The 15,654-nt window shown below is 38.3% G+C and overlaps 2 protein-coding genes across 3 annotated transcripts in view; one reads left to right on the top strand and one right to left on the bottom strand.

Moving 5' to 3' along the window:
* The window catches only part of elmo3 (engulfment and cell motility 3), a 32,702-nt gene extending 30,623 nt beyond the window's left edge, over window positions 1-2,079 (top strand). Inside the window, exons 18-21 of the mRNA XM_024281711.2 lie at window positions 71-175; window positions 1,357-1,436; window positions 1,508-1,585; window positions 1,707-2,079. Of these exons, the coding sequence (XP_024137479.1) occupies window positions 71-175; window positions 1,357-1,436; window positions 1,508-1,585; window positions 1,707-1,919 (476 nt within the window). The 3' untranslated portion in view covers window positions 1,920-2,079. The remainder of the gene's footprint in view (window positions 1-70; window positions 176-1,356; window positions 1,437-1,507; window positions 1,586-1,706) is intronic.
* A 2,403-nt stretch (window positions 2,080-4,482) lies between these two features.
* Window positions 4,483-14,412, bottom strand: lrrc29 (leucine rich repeat containing 29). 2 transcript variants are annotated; one of them, XM_024281714.2, is made up of 12 exons: window positions 14,257-14,412; window positions 14,068-14,159; window positions 13,842-13,943; window positions 13,640-13,774; window positions 12,793-12,972; window positions 9,741-10,046; window positions 9,451-9,667; window positions 8,391-8,548; window positions 8,108-8,323; window positions 5,529-5,741; window positions 5,241-5,449; window positions 4,483-5,170 (listed from the first exon to the last, which is right to left on the bottom strand). In XM_024281714.2, exons 2-12 carry the CDS (start codon window positions 14,113-14,115, stop codon window positions 5,005-5,007), a joined length of 1,950 nt encoding a protein of 649 aa, XP_024137482.1. In that variant the 5' UTR covers window positions 14,116-14,159; window positions 14,257-14,412; the 3' UTR covers window positions 4,483-5,004. The 2 variants fall into 2 exon arrangements, with proteins under 2 accessions (XP_024137482.1, XP_024137481.1); XM_024281713.2 differs by having other exon boundaries at window positions 5,241-5,458; window positions 14,257-14,411.
* Between the last annotated feature and the right edge of the window lie 1,242 nt (window positions 14,413-15,654).

The following is a 15,654-nucleotide window of genomic DNA, read 5'->3' as shown; positions in this document are numbered from 1 at the left end:
TTCATGTCCTAGCCCCTCCCTCCGAGTTCATGTCCTAGCCCCTCCCTCTGAGCGTTTCTTTACCCTGCAGATAAACTGTGGTTTTGCCGCCTGTCGCCGAACCACAAGATGCTTCACTACGGCGACGTGGACGAGGACGCTGAGAACCCGCCGATCGAAACCCTGCAGGAGAAGAGTGAGTAGAGCTGCAGAGAGAGAACATGTGGAGGTTCATACGTGTGAACAGAGATGACATCATCAGGTGGCACGCAATCCCAGAATGCAGCTGGACACGCTGTAGAATACACTGATGCCACGACTAAAGCTGTCACGTGATTCGTTTTTGTGCGATTTATTGATCGTGACTTGTAGTTAATTAATCGATTTCAATCCCAATAATTTTTAACCCAATAATTACTGTGAAAGTTTCAGTTTGAGATATTTTTATTTAAGTTTGTGACATCGTGGTGCGGTAAAAGATCAAAATAAAACGAAAAAGTGGCTTTATGAAGTTTTTATTATTATTATTATTATTAAAGACTTCCAACCTTTACTTTGACCAACGAGAGGTAATTTTGTTTTTCAAACGTGAACTAATAACAAAGTAAACACATCCGGTCCTGAGTCTCTGAGTGATGAATGTTCTTGGAGTAAAACTGCAGACATTAAATTCTTTAGAGTTCTGTTCATCTGACTGTTGATGTGTTTTGTGCTCACTAATTACACTTCAAATATATATCTAGTAAAACATTGTGGTTAATAGTGTTTAAAGTGTGATTAATCTGATATATTTTAGGGCTGTGAATGTTGATGTGTTAACGCGTGTAATTAATAAAACATCATTATGTTATGTAATAACTCCTTCAGACAAAAGTACAAAAAACATTGTGTTTAATTGGTAACCATTTTAGTCTTTTATACTAGTTTCAAATTTATTTATTTCTTAAATATTTCTTTCCATTTTTCAAGGTTATTTTTTCAAATGTTGAATTTATTTTCACATTTCGTCTTGTTTTTCTTTCACGTCAAGCTGATCCTGATTTGACCCCAAACACCTGCTGTCAATCCAAACATTTCTACATTAATACCAGCTGATCGTTTGGAGTAATGTGACATCCTGCCTTCATATTACATTTTAGCCAGAAAACGTTTTCCTGTTGAATGTTTGTTTTCCAGGAGATGAGAACAGAAGTTCAGCAGGATGAACGTATCAGGAGTCCAGACGTTCATTAAACTCTGATGTCTCATTTCTTAGTTTAGGTTCTCTTTGACCTGTAAACATGTTAACATTCACATCCATCAGATCCAAACCTCAAACAGGTTTTCTCCCCAAACTCGACCTCGTCTCCCGCTGACGGCTCTGCTCTCCTCCTCCAGTTCCAGTGGCAGATATCAAAGGCTTGCTGATGGGGAAAGACTGTCCTCACATGAAGGAGAACAAAGGCAAACAGAACAAGGTCAGGACGCTTCTTTCTTCTGTTTCCTCCTGACTTCCTGCACTGACCCGCCGCCTGCCTCTCTGGTGTAGGAGGTTCTGGATCTGGCCTTCAGCATCACAAATGATGTGGAGCACAGCCTGAACTTCATCGCTCCCTCCAGGACGGACGTGAGTTCATTTAGGCTTTTATTTTGAAAGGTCGTCATAAAAGAGAGAATGACTGAATTTCTTCATAAAACACGTTTTGTTTGTAAATCCACTTGTAACCATGAGCGGTCCTGTCCGTCAGTTCTGCCTGTGGACGGACGGGCTGAGCGTCCTCCTGGGTCGGGAGATGAGCAGCGAAGCCATGCGCAGCGAGCTGGAGATCCTCCTGTCCATGGAGATCAAGCTCCGCCTCCTGGACCTGGAGAACATTCCCATCCCTGACAGCGCTCCCGCCGTTCCCAAACCTCCGAGCAACTACAACTTCTGCTACGACTTCAGCCAGACGGAGCAGTAGAGCGGCGAGGGGGCGGAGCCAGGACGAGTGACTGTGTAAATACGGCGTGTTTGTGTGGCGACGTTTGCCCTGACGTGCATTCATGCACCTGTTTGATGTAACTGAGATAAACAAGCCTAGTTTATTTTCCTGGGGGAGTCTAGCGCCCCCTGCAGGCCGACTGTCGTCTGAGATTTGAACCTCCTCGGTCCAGAAACATCATTCAGCCCAGCGAATACTGGTACTGGTACTTTATTGTGTTTCAAATATTTTATACGTTTATTTGAATCTGAGTTTGAATCTTTGCCCTTTTATGATGGGCATTAACTAGAACAGGGGTCTGCAACCTGCAGCTCTCAAAGAACCATTCGGTCCAGATTCTTATGGAGCGAAACTCAAAGTTAGAAAAATATTCTTTATGTTTCTGAGGCCATTAAACCTTCATTTATAAAGTATAGCTTTGAAATGTTCTACAATTGAGTTTTTCTATATATAAAAAATTTAACTCCTTTCACTTTTGACAGCAGCACATTCAAGTTCCTTTCAAAATAAAACACTTCCTGTGTTTAATCAGATCCTTCAGCTGCAGCAGATTGACTTTAATAATGTCATTGTTTAGTCAGTGATTCTCCTGCTCCTTTCTGTGTTTTTATATTATCAAAACGTTCAGCTCCTTCAGGACATTACTATTTTGTATTTTTGGTATTTAGAAACTTTATAGTTTTTGAAATATTGAGCAAAATATTCCCCACAGGAAATGAATGAGAGACTTCAAATTTAATTTTTTTAAGTAGATTAATAAAAAATCTTTAAATTTATTCATGGGATATGTTTTCATCTTTATGGTAATTTTAAAAAAATGGAGTTTAGCTGATATTTTAGCTGCATGCTAACATCATACTTTGCTATCAACTGAAGAATTTTAAGTTATTTTTGAGATTATATAGTATTTAAATAACGAGCTAGCTTTTTTTTTGGCTAATTTAGAGTCTATTAAAGTGTTTTGGGGTAATTTGGACTTTAGCTCATATTTAAGAAACACATGAAACAATTTTGCAAAACTGACATGTATTAGTGATTTTTTTAAAGCAATTTTACTACAAATGTTTCATAAATGTAGGTCATCTTCAGCACTCTTCATAGTTCTTTAATAAAATGTTCAGTCTTTTAGCAAATTTAACATTTTGTAAACAGCTTTTGCATTTTCAATAATTAAAGTAAACTGCGTCACTATTTTCATCAAAAAGCTTCAGCATCTTCAGCGACTTCTTTCAGCAGAAAGCTTTCACTCTAACAATATCACAGGAAATGGAACTCTTCTGGTTAAAAAGAAACTTTCTATTACTATAACTGATGTGTTCCTTCATAACACAAACGTTTTTCTTGTACTAGTAAATAAAAACACAACATTAGTGTAGAATCCAAATGATTTTAAAATCTTTACATGTAAATACAATAAGATGACGTCACTCTGATGATAAACCACTTTAATAATAATAATAATAATATATTCTTTTCCAGGCGCTCAAAGCGCTCACATGTATGTCCATCATTCATACTTTGACAATTGAACCTTTTACCATCATTTTGATCAGTCAGGAATATCTGACATGTCAAAATCTAAACATAACTTCACTGGTTAATTAATTAAAGTCTGAAGTTTCCTTCACAGCCAGAGAGAGGAATAACAGAGCTGCATGTGAGGCTGCAGACCCCCGAACTAGAACGTTTCACTGAACGGTACAAAGTTTGATCGACACTTTCATCAAACTGCAGCAGAGAAGCTGGAGGAGATGTTTGACTCCATCATGTCTCTGGTTTGGTTTCACAATCAAATATTTCAAATGTGATGCTTTATAACAAGTTTTGTACGTGTGTAAATCTATAGAACGTGATGCTGCTGTGGTACGTGCTGCACGGCCGTCACTGAACTGACAGGAATCTCTGCTTCCATTCATGTCGACGTCTTCATCCCCAAAGCCTTCTGGGTCGGGACTCTTTGAATCACGACTGTGTGAAGTGGCACAAATAAAGAGTTTGATTAAAGCTGCAGGTGATGCTGCGAGTTTCTGTCACAGGAGCGGCTTCAAACTCACTTTCCTAGTTATTAGCCGAGGTGGCCGGTAACAAAGTCTACCAGTCAAATCTGGACTCTACAGGCCAAATGTTTCTATGGAAGATAATTCATGCATTTCCAAGCAAATATTTTATTTATTTAGCTTCATTTGAGGATTATTGTCTCACTAAAACAAAACAATAATTGTAAATGTAGTTCTATGTCAGATTTTATAACAGAGAAATGTAGACCTAATCTTATTTGAACAAAAACACTTCAGTCTGAATTTTATTTATGAAAAAATACTTTTTTTTTTTTAAAGCATTGACTTTATCTATACACATAACGTAGAAGTATTAAATATCGATGAGTACAAACTTTGTTTGTAGGTCAATCCAGACGACACTATTGGTGGATGATGGAAGCATGTTGTACTCAAGTTAAAATAAAAAAAGATATCTATATAAAGATCCAACAAAAAGATGATTGAAAAATAGTTTTATGATTTAAAATAAAGTCAATCAGAAATATTGTACAGCCACTTTTTATTGCAGTAAACTCCATGGATTTGGTACAAAACTTCCTTTTTTAAAGGAGCTCAATATAATAAAAGTCTGCAAATGTTACAAAGATGTGAAGGAATTATGGGACAAATGAATAAAAGTTATGTTATATTTATTATTAACAATTGTTCATTTCTCTTTTGAAGTTCTTCCAGTCATGACACTTCTGTGCAAAATACATTCACTCAACTTTTAATTTTTCTCAAAAATGTTAAATTCTGTAAAAACCAGAATCTGTTTTAAGTAAAAACAAATGTTTTTACTTGTTTAGATAACAAATCTACGTCAAACGTATTAAATATTCAGCAATATTTAAAAAATTAAATAAATTAAGTTTCTAAGACTAAACAGGAAGGATGACATTCCCTCATCCGTGTTTTCCTAAATGAAATAAACGCGTTAGCTGACGTAAACGTTTCTGTTTCAAACCGTTTCCTCTGAAGCGTCCGGTGACTGAAGCTCAGCGTCTGTCCGACCTAAACCTCAGTCAGTCGGTCAGGGAGAGATCAGCACCTACGAGTTTGTAGTGAACATTCTCCAAAAACGGCAGGTTAGCGTGCAGGAGCTCTACGGTCGCCATGGAAACGTTTTTACACCTGGAGACGTCGACGGTCTTCAGGCGCTTGCAGTGCTGCATCAGAAGCTGCAGGGATCTGCGTGGGAGAGGCGGAGTCAAGCGGCTGCTCTGGAACGCCGGCGCTCACGAGGACGCGCGCCACCCACCTGTCGGTGATGTTACTGCAGCCGGACAGGTGGAGGTGCTGCAGCCGCTGCAGGTGCGGCGCCGCCTGAGCCACGCCGCGGTCGGTGATGCCCGGACAGTGGCTGAGGGTCAGGCTGGTGAGGCCGCGGCAGTGCCGTCCCACGGACTCCAGGCTGGCGTCGGTGATGTCGGGGAGCATGGAGAGCGCCAGCCGCTGGAGGTCGGGGTACTTCACCACCTCAGGAGAGAAGGAAGGCCGTCACGGTTCGTGTTCGGCTGCTGGCGCCGAGCTCGGCCGAGCTTCTCACCTGCGTGACGCTGCTGTCGGTCAGCTTCATGCAGGCGGAGAGGTCCAGCTCCTGCAGCCTCCTCAGGGCCAAGAGCGAAGCCCCGGCCTGCTCTGTGAACTGCTGCAGGTCGACCTGCGTGACCAGCTTGGGTTTGTCCTCAAACGGCATCCGAGGAGGTTTGAAGAAGCCCATGTTACCAAACGTCCGGGTGAAGCGCGGCCCGTTATCCCCCTGAGGAACCCAGACGTGAGCGTTATGTCTGTGTGAAGGTCAGGACCAGGATCAGCTTCAAATGAAGTTAAAATACGTTTGAAAACTGAGAATTACTCAAAACAATATTTAAAAAGTTAGATATTTAAAAAATGTATTTTAGATCCAATAGAAATACTGAAAATGTGAAAAAATAAAACAGTCCAAAGTAAACAATGAAGGAATATTGACATTTTTGAAAATACATTTTTAAATGACAAAATAAAACTATTTAAGATGCAATAGAAATATTGAAAATGTGCAAAAAAATGTAAGAAAGTTTGATAACTTAAAAAAATATCATTTGAAACTAATCTCAAATACAAAGTTACATATTGTAAACCTGAAGGAAATATTGAACATTTTGAAAATAAAATTATAAATTACAAAAATATACATTTTAAAGGTAAAAGAAAAATTGAAAAAAAATGTAAGAGTCTTAAAACTCAAAATAAACATTAAAGGAATATTGTAATTTTTGAAAATACATTTTTAAATAAAAAAAAAATCTATTTTAGAAGCAATAAAAACATTGAAAATTTGAAAAAAGTAAATTTAAAGACTGAAGTACAAAATGGAATACTGAAGTAAAGTACATTTTAAGAAAGTTTGACAACTTGGAAAAAACTAATTTGAAACTATAGTTTCAAAAAACAATAACAAACAAAAAACAAAAAAATAACAACTTTTTGCATCAGTAATATATACTTAATTATTCCTCATAATATTTACATCATAATTCAAATATTATGCAAATACATAGATTTTTCTAGTGAAGAAGTTAAGTTTACTTATTTTTTATATAATCAAATTGTTCTATTGTTTATTAGTAAGATCTACTTTTTAAATTGTTGTAATTACCGTTGGAGCATTCATTACTATTATGTAAATTTTATTAGAGAAATTTATGTTTGCTCTGTTTACTTAAGATTTGATAATAATATTACTTGTGGACGTAAGTAAATTTTACTAGATTGTTGTTGGTAGTTTTTATATTCATAAATGCAGTAAAATGTAATCAATAATTGTTAGTGCAAATTGTTACGAGGATTTTCTTAAGTAAATCTTATTAGTTTTTTTTTCAGTGTCGTATCAAATTCAGTATCACATATTCTAAATTTAAAGGAAATATTTGAACTCTTAGAAATATTGAAAATGTGGAGAAAAAAAGTAAATTTCAAGAGAGTCTTAAACTCAAAAGAACACAATGGAAACTTGGAAGAAAATTTGAAAATTCAAAATTAAAATTATAAATTTGGGGGAAAAAAAGTAAATTAAAAAAAGAAACCGGTATCAAATTAGAAAGTATATATTGTAAACCTGAAGGAAATATTTAGAATTTTGAAAATTAAATGTTAAAAAAATATTGAAAGTTAAAATAAGAGACAGTCTTAAACTCATAAATACAAATTGTAAACCTGAAGGAAATATTGAAAAATTACGAATAAAAACATTTATATATTTTAAACTTTAAAGAAGTATTGACAACTTGAAAAAAAACAAAAGCACACATTGTAAATTTAAAAGGAATATTAAAAATGTAAAAAATAAAACTGTAAATTAGAGAATAATATATTTTACATTTAAGAGGAAATAAATACAAATTTTAGTTCTATTTCCAAGCTTAAATATTGTAAACTTAAAGAAAATATTTAAAAAACAAATTGTAAAAATGGAAATATATTTTAAGCATAAAATAAATGTGAAAAAGAAAAAAAAACTGTAAATTTGAACTTGATTAAAACAAATGACAGTTAGAAAATGAAACATAATGTTTGTGTGTCACTCCTGCTGTTTCGTGTTTTCAGTTTTCGTTTTTCTGTTTTTCTCCGTCAGCCTTAAATCTAGTTTCAGTCCAGACTTTGATCCTATTGGCTCCCGGTTCATGACCGTCATCATGTGACTGAGTGATGTCATCTCCGAACAACGTTTGGTCCATCGTAGCCGAAGCGACACAGCAGGAAATGATGCCAATCATGTCCCAGCAGCCAATGGGCTCAAAGCCCCGCCCCCACATCAACAATGAAAACAAAAATTAAGCGGGAAATTGGCTGAAAGTGAAGAGGAGGAGAAACAAAACCAAAAGCTGAAAAAACATTTTATATTCATTTGGAAACAGTTTTAGCTTTACAGTTTTTTAATGCAAGTTTAAAATGTATTTATTTTTTATTTTCAATATTTATTTATTTATTTATTTGTTAAGTGTCCAATGTGCATGTCCAAGTTTAAAACTGTTTTCAAATTTACAAACTGGTTTTCATTCAGTTTAAGCCGATCCTGATTTGGCCTCAGAATCTTCCGCCTCACTTCCTGTCGGCAGCAGCGCTGACAGGAAGTGATCTTCTCACCGTGTCGTTGTGGAGCTCACACTCGGCGTCCTGCAGCAGCCCCAGCAGCCCCCAGTCTGTGACCTCCTTACACCAGCCCAGCCGCAGAACCAGCAGCCTCTGCAGGTAGGTGGCGATGGCGCACACGGACAGGTCGGTCACGTTGACGCAGGACGTCAGGTCCAGCTCACGGAGACGACTCCCGAGGAGCTGAGCCAGAGAGAAAACGGCCAGATCCTGCAGAACCAGGAAGGAGGAGGCGGCTCAGCGTTCGTCCACGGCGAGCACAAGCGCACGCTCCCACCTTGATGTAGGTGCAGCTCCTGAAGTTGAGCGTTTCCAGCGGCGCTCTTGAGGTGCTGGACCTCTTCAGGCCCGACACGATCTCGGCTCCGCTGATGTTCAGACACTGGGACAGATCCAGAACCTTCAGGCCCGGCAGAACCAGCAGGTCAGCCAGTCCTGTGGAGACCAGGAGCGTCTTTGATGCAGAACGCAAAACAGAATTCCACAAAAGATTTCATTTTAAAAGACTTTTTTCATTAAAGAATAAAAAATACAGTTTTTATGCTCTGTAGGATGTTCTGATGGTTTATGAAGAAAACGAAGCTCGTCGTTGAATTTCTGAGGTTTATTTATTCTAATTGTTGTGAATCAGGAGCAGACGGAAAAATGCAGTAAGAAAAAGATCCTGTTGTTACAAAGAAAAGACGCTGGGCGAGCTCTGAGGGGAGGGGAAGAGGGGCGGGGTTACTCCACAACTCGGAGGCAAATTTTTAAAGAACTTTTAAAGAAACTAGTATCAAATTACATGTTGTAAACCTGAAGGAAATATTTAGAATTTTGAAAATAAAATTGTAAATGAAAAAAATATACATTTTAAATGCAAACATTTTTTTAAATGAAATGTCTTAAACTCAGAAATACACATTGTTAACCTGAAGGAAAAATAGAAAAAATAAAAATAATAAATTATAAAAAAAACATTTATATATTTTAAACTCTAAAGAAATATTGACCACTTAAAAAAAACAAAAGCACACATTGTAAATTTATAGGTAATATTGAAAATGTATAAAATAAAATGAAAAAATAGAAAATAATGTATTTTAAATTTAAGAGGAAATGAAAAATTTTAAACTTTCAATTCCAAATGTAAACATTGTAAACTTAACGGGACATATTTGAAAAAATGATTTTTAATTTGAAACAAAGAAATCTTAAAAATGTGAAATAAACTGTAACCCCTCTGAATGTACCACCACAAGGGGGCAGTGTTGGGCACGTCTGAAGTGACTTCTTCTCTGCTGTGACCAGACTGGACACGTGTCTGACAAAGCAGTAAAGATCAAATCCAGTTTTACCTTTTTCGGTTATTCTCCAGTCGTGAGACAGAGACAGATGCGACAGCGACTTGAGGCCGCGGGCCACGGCCTCCACCGACCTGCTGGTCAGCTCCATGCACTCACTGATGTCCAGCTGAAGAAGGCCCGGCTGGTGCTTCACCAGAATCTCCACAGAATAGTCGGTCAGCTCCTTACAGCCCTGCAGGAAGAGTTCCTCCAGCTTCAAATCCTGCACCTGAAAACCAAACATTTTCATTTAGATGTTCCTGAAGAGGCCGACACGCCGCAGACGAGATCCGCTGGTCCACCTGAGCGATGGCGCGCAGTGACTCAGGGGTGATGGAGGTCCTGCTGAGGTCCAGAGCGACCAGCGTGGACTTCTGCTGGGTCAGGAGCCTCTTCAGGTTCCGGAGCGACAGCAGAGCCGAGGAGTCCTCCCCCGCCCCCACCGGGCACCCTCGGTAGGGATCGAACTCGAAGGCGATGTGGCATCCTGCCAGGGAGAGGCGGCGCAGGCGCGGCGTGCAGCCCGTGAGGCGAGTGAAGGTCAGGTCGGAGAGGTAGCGCAGGTCGGACAGATCCAGCTCCTCCAGACCGCACAGAGCCGACCCGACCTGCAGCAAGGAGAGTAGGTCACACCTGCTACGAGGACACGGGCAAACCGGACGCAGTAAACGTGTTCTATCCTGGAGCCACGCTGGACGGAAGGACCTGGAGGTTTACACGACACTTGAGCGGAAAGTTCACACACTCACAATTAGCACCCTTCTAGTACACCTAGTACACCTAGTTCACCTAGTACACTTAGTACACCTTGTTCACCTAGTACACCTAGTACACCTAGTACATCTAGTTTATCTAGTACACTTAATACACCTAGTTCACCTAGTACACTTAGTACACCTAGTACACCTAGTTCACCTAGCTCACCTAGTACACTTAGTACACCTAGTTCACCTTGTACACTTAGTACACCTAGTACACCTAGTACACTTAGTACACCTAGTTCACCTAGTACACCTAGTACATCTAGTTTACCTAGTACACCTAGTTCACCTAGTACACCTAGTTCACCTAGTACACCTAGTACACCTAGTACACTTAGTACACCTAGTACACCTAGTACACCTAGTACACCTAGTACACCTAGTACACTTAGTACACTTAGTACACTTAGTACACTTAGTACACTTAGTACACCTAGTACACCTAGTACACTTAGTACACTTAGTACACTTAGTACACCTAGTACACTTAGTACACTTAGAACACTTAGTACACTTAGTACACTTAGTACACCTAGTACACCTAGTACATCTAGTTTACCTAGTACACCTAGTACACCTAGTACACCTAGTACACTTAGTACACCTAGTACACCTAGTTCACCTAGTACACCTAGTACACCTAGTTCACCTAGTACACCTAGTACACCTAGTACACCTAGTACACCTAGTACACTTAGTACACCTAGTACACTTAGTACACCTTAGCACCTGAGGGGCTGAATTTAATTATATTTGGAGTTTCATATTTTTACAAAAAATGCAAAACTAATATTTTTGTACGACAAAGTATAAGGGCAACTAATAAAAAAAATAAAAAAGAAGAAAAGTACATTACAAGATTGAAAGTAATAAATGAACAACTTTAAATCTCACACGTTTACGACTTTTTCCTTGTAAACTTGCAAGACTTAATGTTGTAAAATTTATGAGAGAAATGTCGTAAATTTATGTAAAAAATTTTAATTTATGGGAAAAAAAGGTTGTAAATTTACGAAAAATTTATATTTACAAAAACAATCTGTAATTTATGAGAAAAAAATTACATTTACAAGGAAAATAGTAAAAATGAATTTAAAAATATGTTTTCGTGAATTTAGTATCGTAAATTTACATTTTTTCTTTACGAGGAAAAAGGTAGTAAATTTACAAGTAAAAGAATATATATTTTATGAGAAAAAAAGTCGTAAATTTACGAGAAAAAAACTTAGTAAATTTAGATAAAAATGTTCTTAAATTTATCAGGGAAGAAAGGTAGAAATTTTACGAGAAAAAAGAAGTACATTTAAAAAAAAAAAAAAAAAATTTATAAGAAAAAAGGTATTAAATTTACAAAAAAAAAGTTGTGAATTTACAAGAAAACAGTCGTAAGTTTAAGATTAAGATTAAATTTAAGATTTAAGTGGATGTGAGCACACAGTCCAGCAAGCGTACGTTCTGTTCAGCAGACCGACTAAACTCATTTTGGTCAAAGCGTCTTGGATCTGAACTGATAATCTGAATCTTATTGATAACGTTACAAATGTTTAGAAGCTTCTTTGATTGATTCACATTTTATTCGTGTTTTAGTTCCTGTTGATGCAGACATCCAGATCCTGCTGATGTTCTCTTCCAGTCATGTCTTCCTCCATGGAAGATCTCCGAGTCTGTACAGGAAGTATCACAGAAACTTTATTGTTTTGTGTTGAAAGGGAAGTTTTGTTTGGAGGAGGAACGTTTGTGTTTTCATTCCCGTTTGCTGCTGATTGTCCTCATGACAGTCACATGACGTAACAAACAGACTTCTGGGTACGAGAATGAAAAGGGCAGAATAAAGTTGTTCCTGCAAACGTGCGTCTCTGAGCTCCTGATTTTACATATGAAACTCTGTTTTTACGACACAGAACTCTGGAAACATCCTGATTTGATTTTGAGTCACCAAAAGATTCAGAATTTATTTATTTTTGAAATCTAACCGGAATTAAAGCTTCATGAAATACTCCACGTTTCTAATAAACAATAAACAAAACTTTGGTGTTTTTTCTCGTATATTAATGTCTTTTTTTGCACCTTTTAAAGTTGTAGATTTACAACTTTTATCAATTGTATTATTTATTATAAATATAAATTGTAAATTAGTCATAAATTTACAACTTAAAACACGTAAATTTACAAGAAAAAAAAAAAATCACAAATTTAGCCTATGAAATTAAAGTCATAAATATACTAATTTATTCTCATAATCTAACAGTTACAGTTTTTTATCATAAATTTGTGACTTTAAAGTTAAAATTACAATGTTTTGGTTGTAAAATGGCCCAAATACTCTAAATTTTGTAACTAATGATGAAATGAAAATAAAAGTTTGACTTGGTCAGGCTTTTATTTGTAATTTTGTTTCAACTATTTTAAAAATATTTTTTATTTTTAAACGTTTTAAACACAAATAACAGCTGCTAAAAGAGGTTTGAGTTTTCTGTCTTGAAATTCTGCTGAGATTCTAATGAAATCGATTTGACATTTCTTCACATTTTCAGTATCAAACAGCCGGATTGCTGCGTAGCTGCAGAGCGTGCTCAGGTGAAGGTCACCTCACCTGCCGCCTGTGCTCCTCCCTGGAGAGGAAGGCTCCGGACATGAAGAGGCTGTCCAGGCCTCTGAGGTCCAGCCGCCGCAGGGAGGTCAGGCAGGGCAGGAGGCCGAGCAGGGAGGCCTCCGTCACACTGCTGCCCGGCAGAGCCAAACTCTCCACCTTCGGACCTAAACGCAGACCCACCTGGAGAGGAGGGGGGCGGGGTCATTTACAACCTGCAGGACGGATATCCTGAAATACAGTTGAAGCTGATACCTAAAAATGGTGAAGTTGATAACCAGCTAAAATATTAGCTAAATGCCAAAATAGTCCAAAAAGCTATCAGAAAGACAATTTTTTAAAACTGTAACTTTTTAACATAATTGTGAATAATAAAAATGCAGGAATATTATTCCAGAATAAATCAACTTAAATCTTAAATAACTTTCAATATTTTACTCTCCATAAAAATTTATTTTATCAAAATTATACAAGTTAAAAAATGAGTCCAAGATAACATCGGGTCATTAATAACAATACAATAAAATGATCTGGAGGGCCGGATCCGGCCCCCGGGCCTTGACTTTGACACCTGTGCTGTAATGAGATCATCACAGAGCAGAATCTCACTATCAGCTGAACTCAAACTCTGGAACATCAGACTTTGAACTGGTCTCTGAGGTTTTATTGCTGCAGATCTCAAACATTCATGACTCACGTCTGCAGCAGTCGGTGTTTTAACGCCTGAATCTCCCTACAGTGTCTGTAACATCAGCATGTTCACGTTACTTCCTGTTCCCAGATTGTTTACGTCCTTTAGAAGCATGATAATCTCCTCTGCTTCAGAGGACTTCAGATCTGCAGGATGCACCTCCAGCAGCAGAGATCTGGAGACGCTGAAGCCGTCCAGCTGGCTGATCCTCAGGCTGCAGCGGGACTTCCTGCTCAGACCTCGGACCAGCTCCAGGGATGCGGCTGACGCTGGGAAGCTGAAGGTCACCTTCCTCTGCAGATAGAAGATAACAATAAAAGCACATCAAAGAAAAGCCGGCAGGTGTTCAGGGGTGAGTTACCTGGTAGCTCTGGTCCTGGCTGGCGTTGTACCAGCTGCGGCAGACGAGCGAGGCCTCCTTCCTGTCTGCAGCGTGGAGGAAACTCAGGATGTAAACGAGGATCTACAGGAGGAAATGCAGATGAAGGCTTCATGCTCAAACCATCAAACATCCTTCAGTGGTTTGAAGGTGCAGCAGAGGAACAGGATTTCTCTGCATCCAGGTGACTGTGACGTCACAGTCTCACCTCCAGCGGGAGCTCCGGCGCTTCCGTTTCCTCATCACTCTCCTCCATCCCCGCTTTAGTTATTAGGAAGCCCGACTCATCCCGAAACTCGTCTGTGTGAGGCGATGTGTGGAGGAAACCGGAAGTGAGTCCCCGCAGGAGAACCAGTTCCAGACCAGGTGAGCGGAAGCTGCAGACCGGCGGACTTACCTGCTGACCTCTCCTCAGAAACCGCCGGTTTTATCGCGCTCGCGAAGACCGGCACATTTCCGGAGGCAGTCCGCGGGATCAGCTGACTGCGCCATGACGTCAGCGATCAGCGGGAGAGGCGCTGCGCTGTGATTGGTGGATGCGTTGCCAGGACAACGGCAGACACAGACTCAGCTGTTTGTTCTGACTGGTGGAGAAAAACAACAAAATTCAGTTATTTTCACCTTTGGGAGATTTAGAAAAAAACATAAACACTCAGATAAAGAACAGACTCCAGCTACTATGAGTGAAATATGTGAATATTGTCTGAGAAACAGCAGCCAGAACATGTTTGTTTTATAGTTTTCTTCTCTCAGAAACATTGTTTTGTCTTTGAGGCAGAAAATCCAAAAATATCTTTTCTGTTTCTCACAAACAGATCGTATCTTCATGAAAGAAAACACTGTCCTAAACCCGAATTCTTGCACATCGTTCCTTTCATCTGTCCACATTTGTTTGATTTTTTTTACATTTTTATCTGATATTCTATTGTACTCTACTCTACTATATTCTATTCTATTCTATTATGTCTATTCTAGTCTAGTCTATTTGATTCAACTCTACTCTACTCTGTTTTCTATTCTATTTCCATTTTTTCTAATCTGTTCTATTCTACTCCACTCTAATCTTTTATATTCTAATTTAGTCTGTTCAATTCAATTTTATTCTACTCTACTCTTTTCTGTTCAGTTCTATTCTATTCTGTTCTGTTCTATTCTATTCTATTCTACTCTACTTTATTGTATTTATTCTACAACTTTTTAAATAATCCTTTGTAAATCAGATTATTATGGTATTTATATTATCTAAAGGGGCAGAAAAATGAGTTTTCTTCAAACTGCTCCTTTCATTTCCGCGGTGAAAGATGTATTGTGTTGTTTTAATATATTATGTTCATGTTTTTCCTGTGGGAATGAATAAAAATAGGAAATGAAAAATGAACACTCCAAATAATCCTTTGGAAAACAGACTTTTCCTGTTTCAACAAATACATTTTTCCCCAAAAGCACAAAAAACTAGAACAAAATGGATAAAAACACATTCAATGTAAGAACAGCTGATCTAAATGTTCTTTAACGTTTGTGTGACTGACGGATGTGAAAGCTGCAGGTTGTGTTGCTGTTCTGTTTTCCATCAGCAGGTGAGCAGACAGACTGCGGTCAGAGCCGAACGCGTTCTGAGGTCTGAGGCAAAACTCAAAATCTTTATTTTATTATTTCTGCCTTTAACACTAGGATTCCTGAGCCTGCGCAAATTTGCGCAGGGAAGAGCCCCCCCCCCTCTAGTCCGAGAGCCCATTGTTGTGTCATGGTGGGTCACTGATGAGCCATTAACTTGCCCATGTATATGTTAATGCAG

This window comes from Oryzias melastigma, linkage group LG6, assembly GCF_002922805.2.
Source record: "Oryzias melastigma strain HK-1 linkage group LG6, ASM292280v2, whole genome shotgun sequence".
NCBI lineage: Eukaryota > Metazoa > Chordata > Actinopteri > Beloniformes > Adrianichthyidae > Oryzias > Oryzias melastigma.
This window is presented reverse-complemented; position numbering and strand designations above follow the sequence as displayed.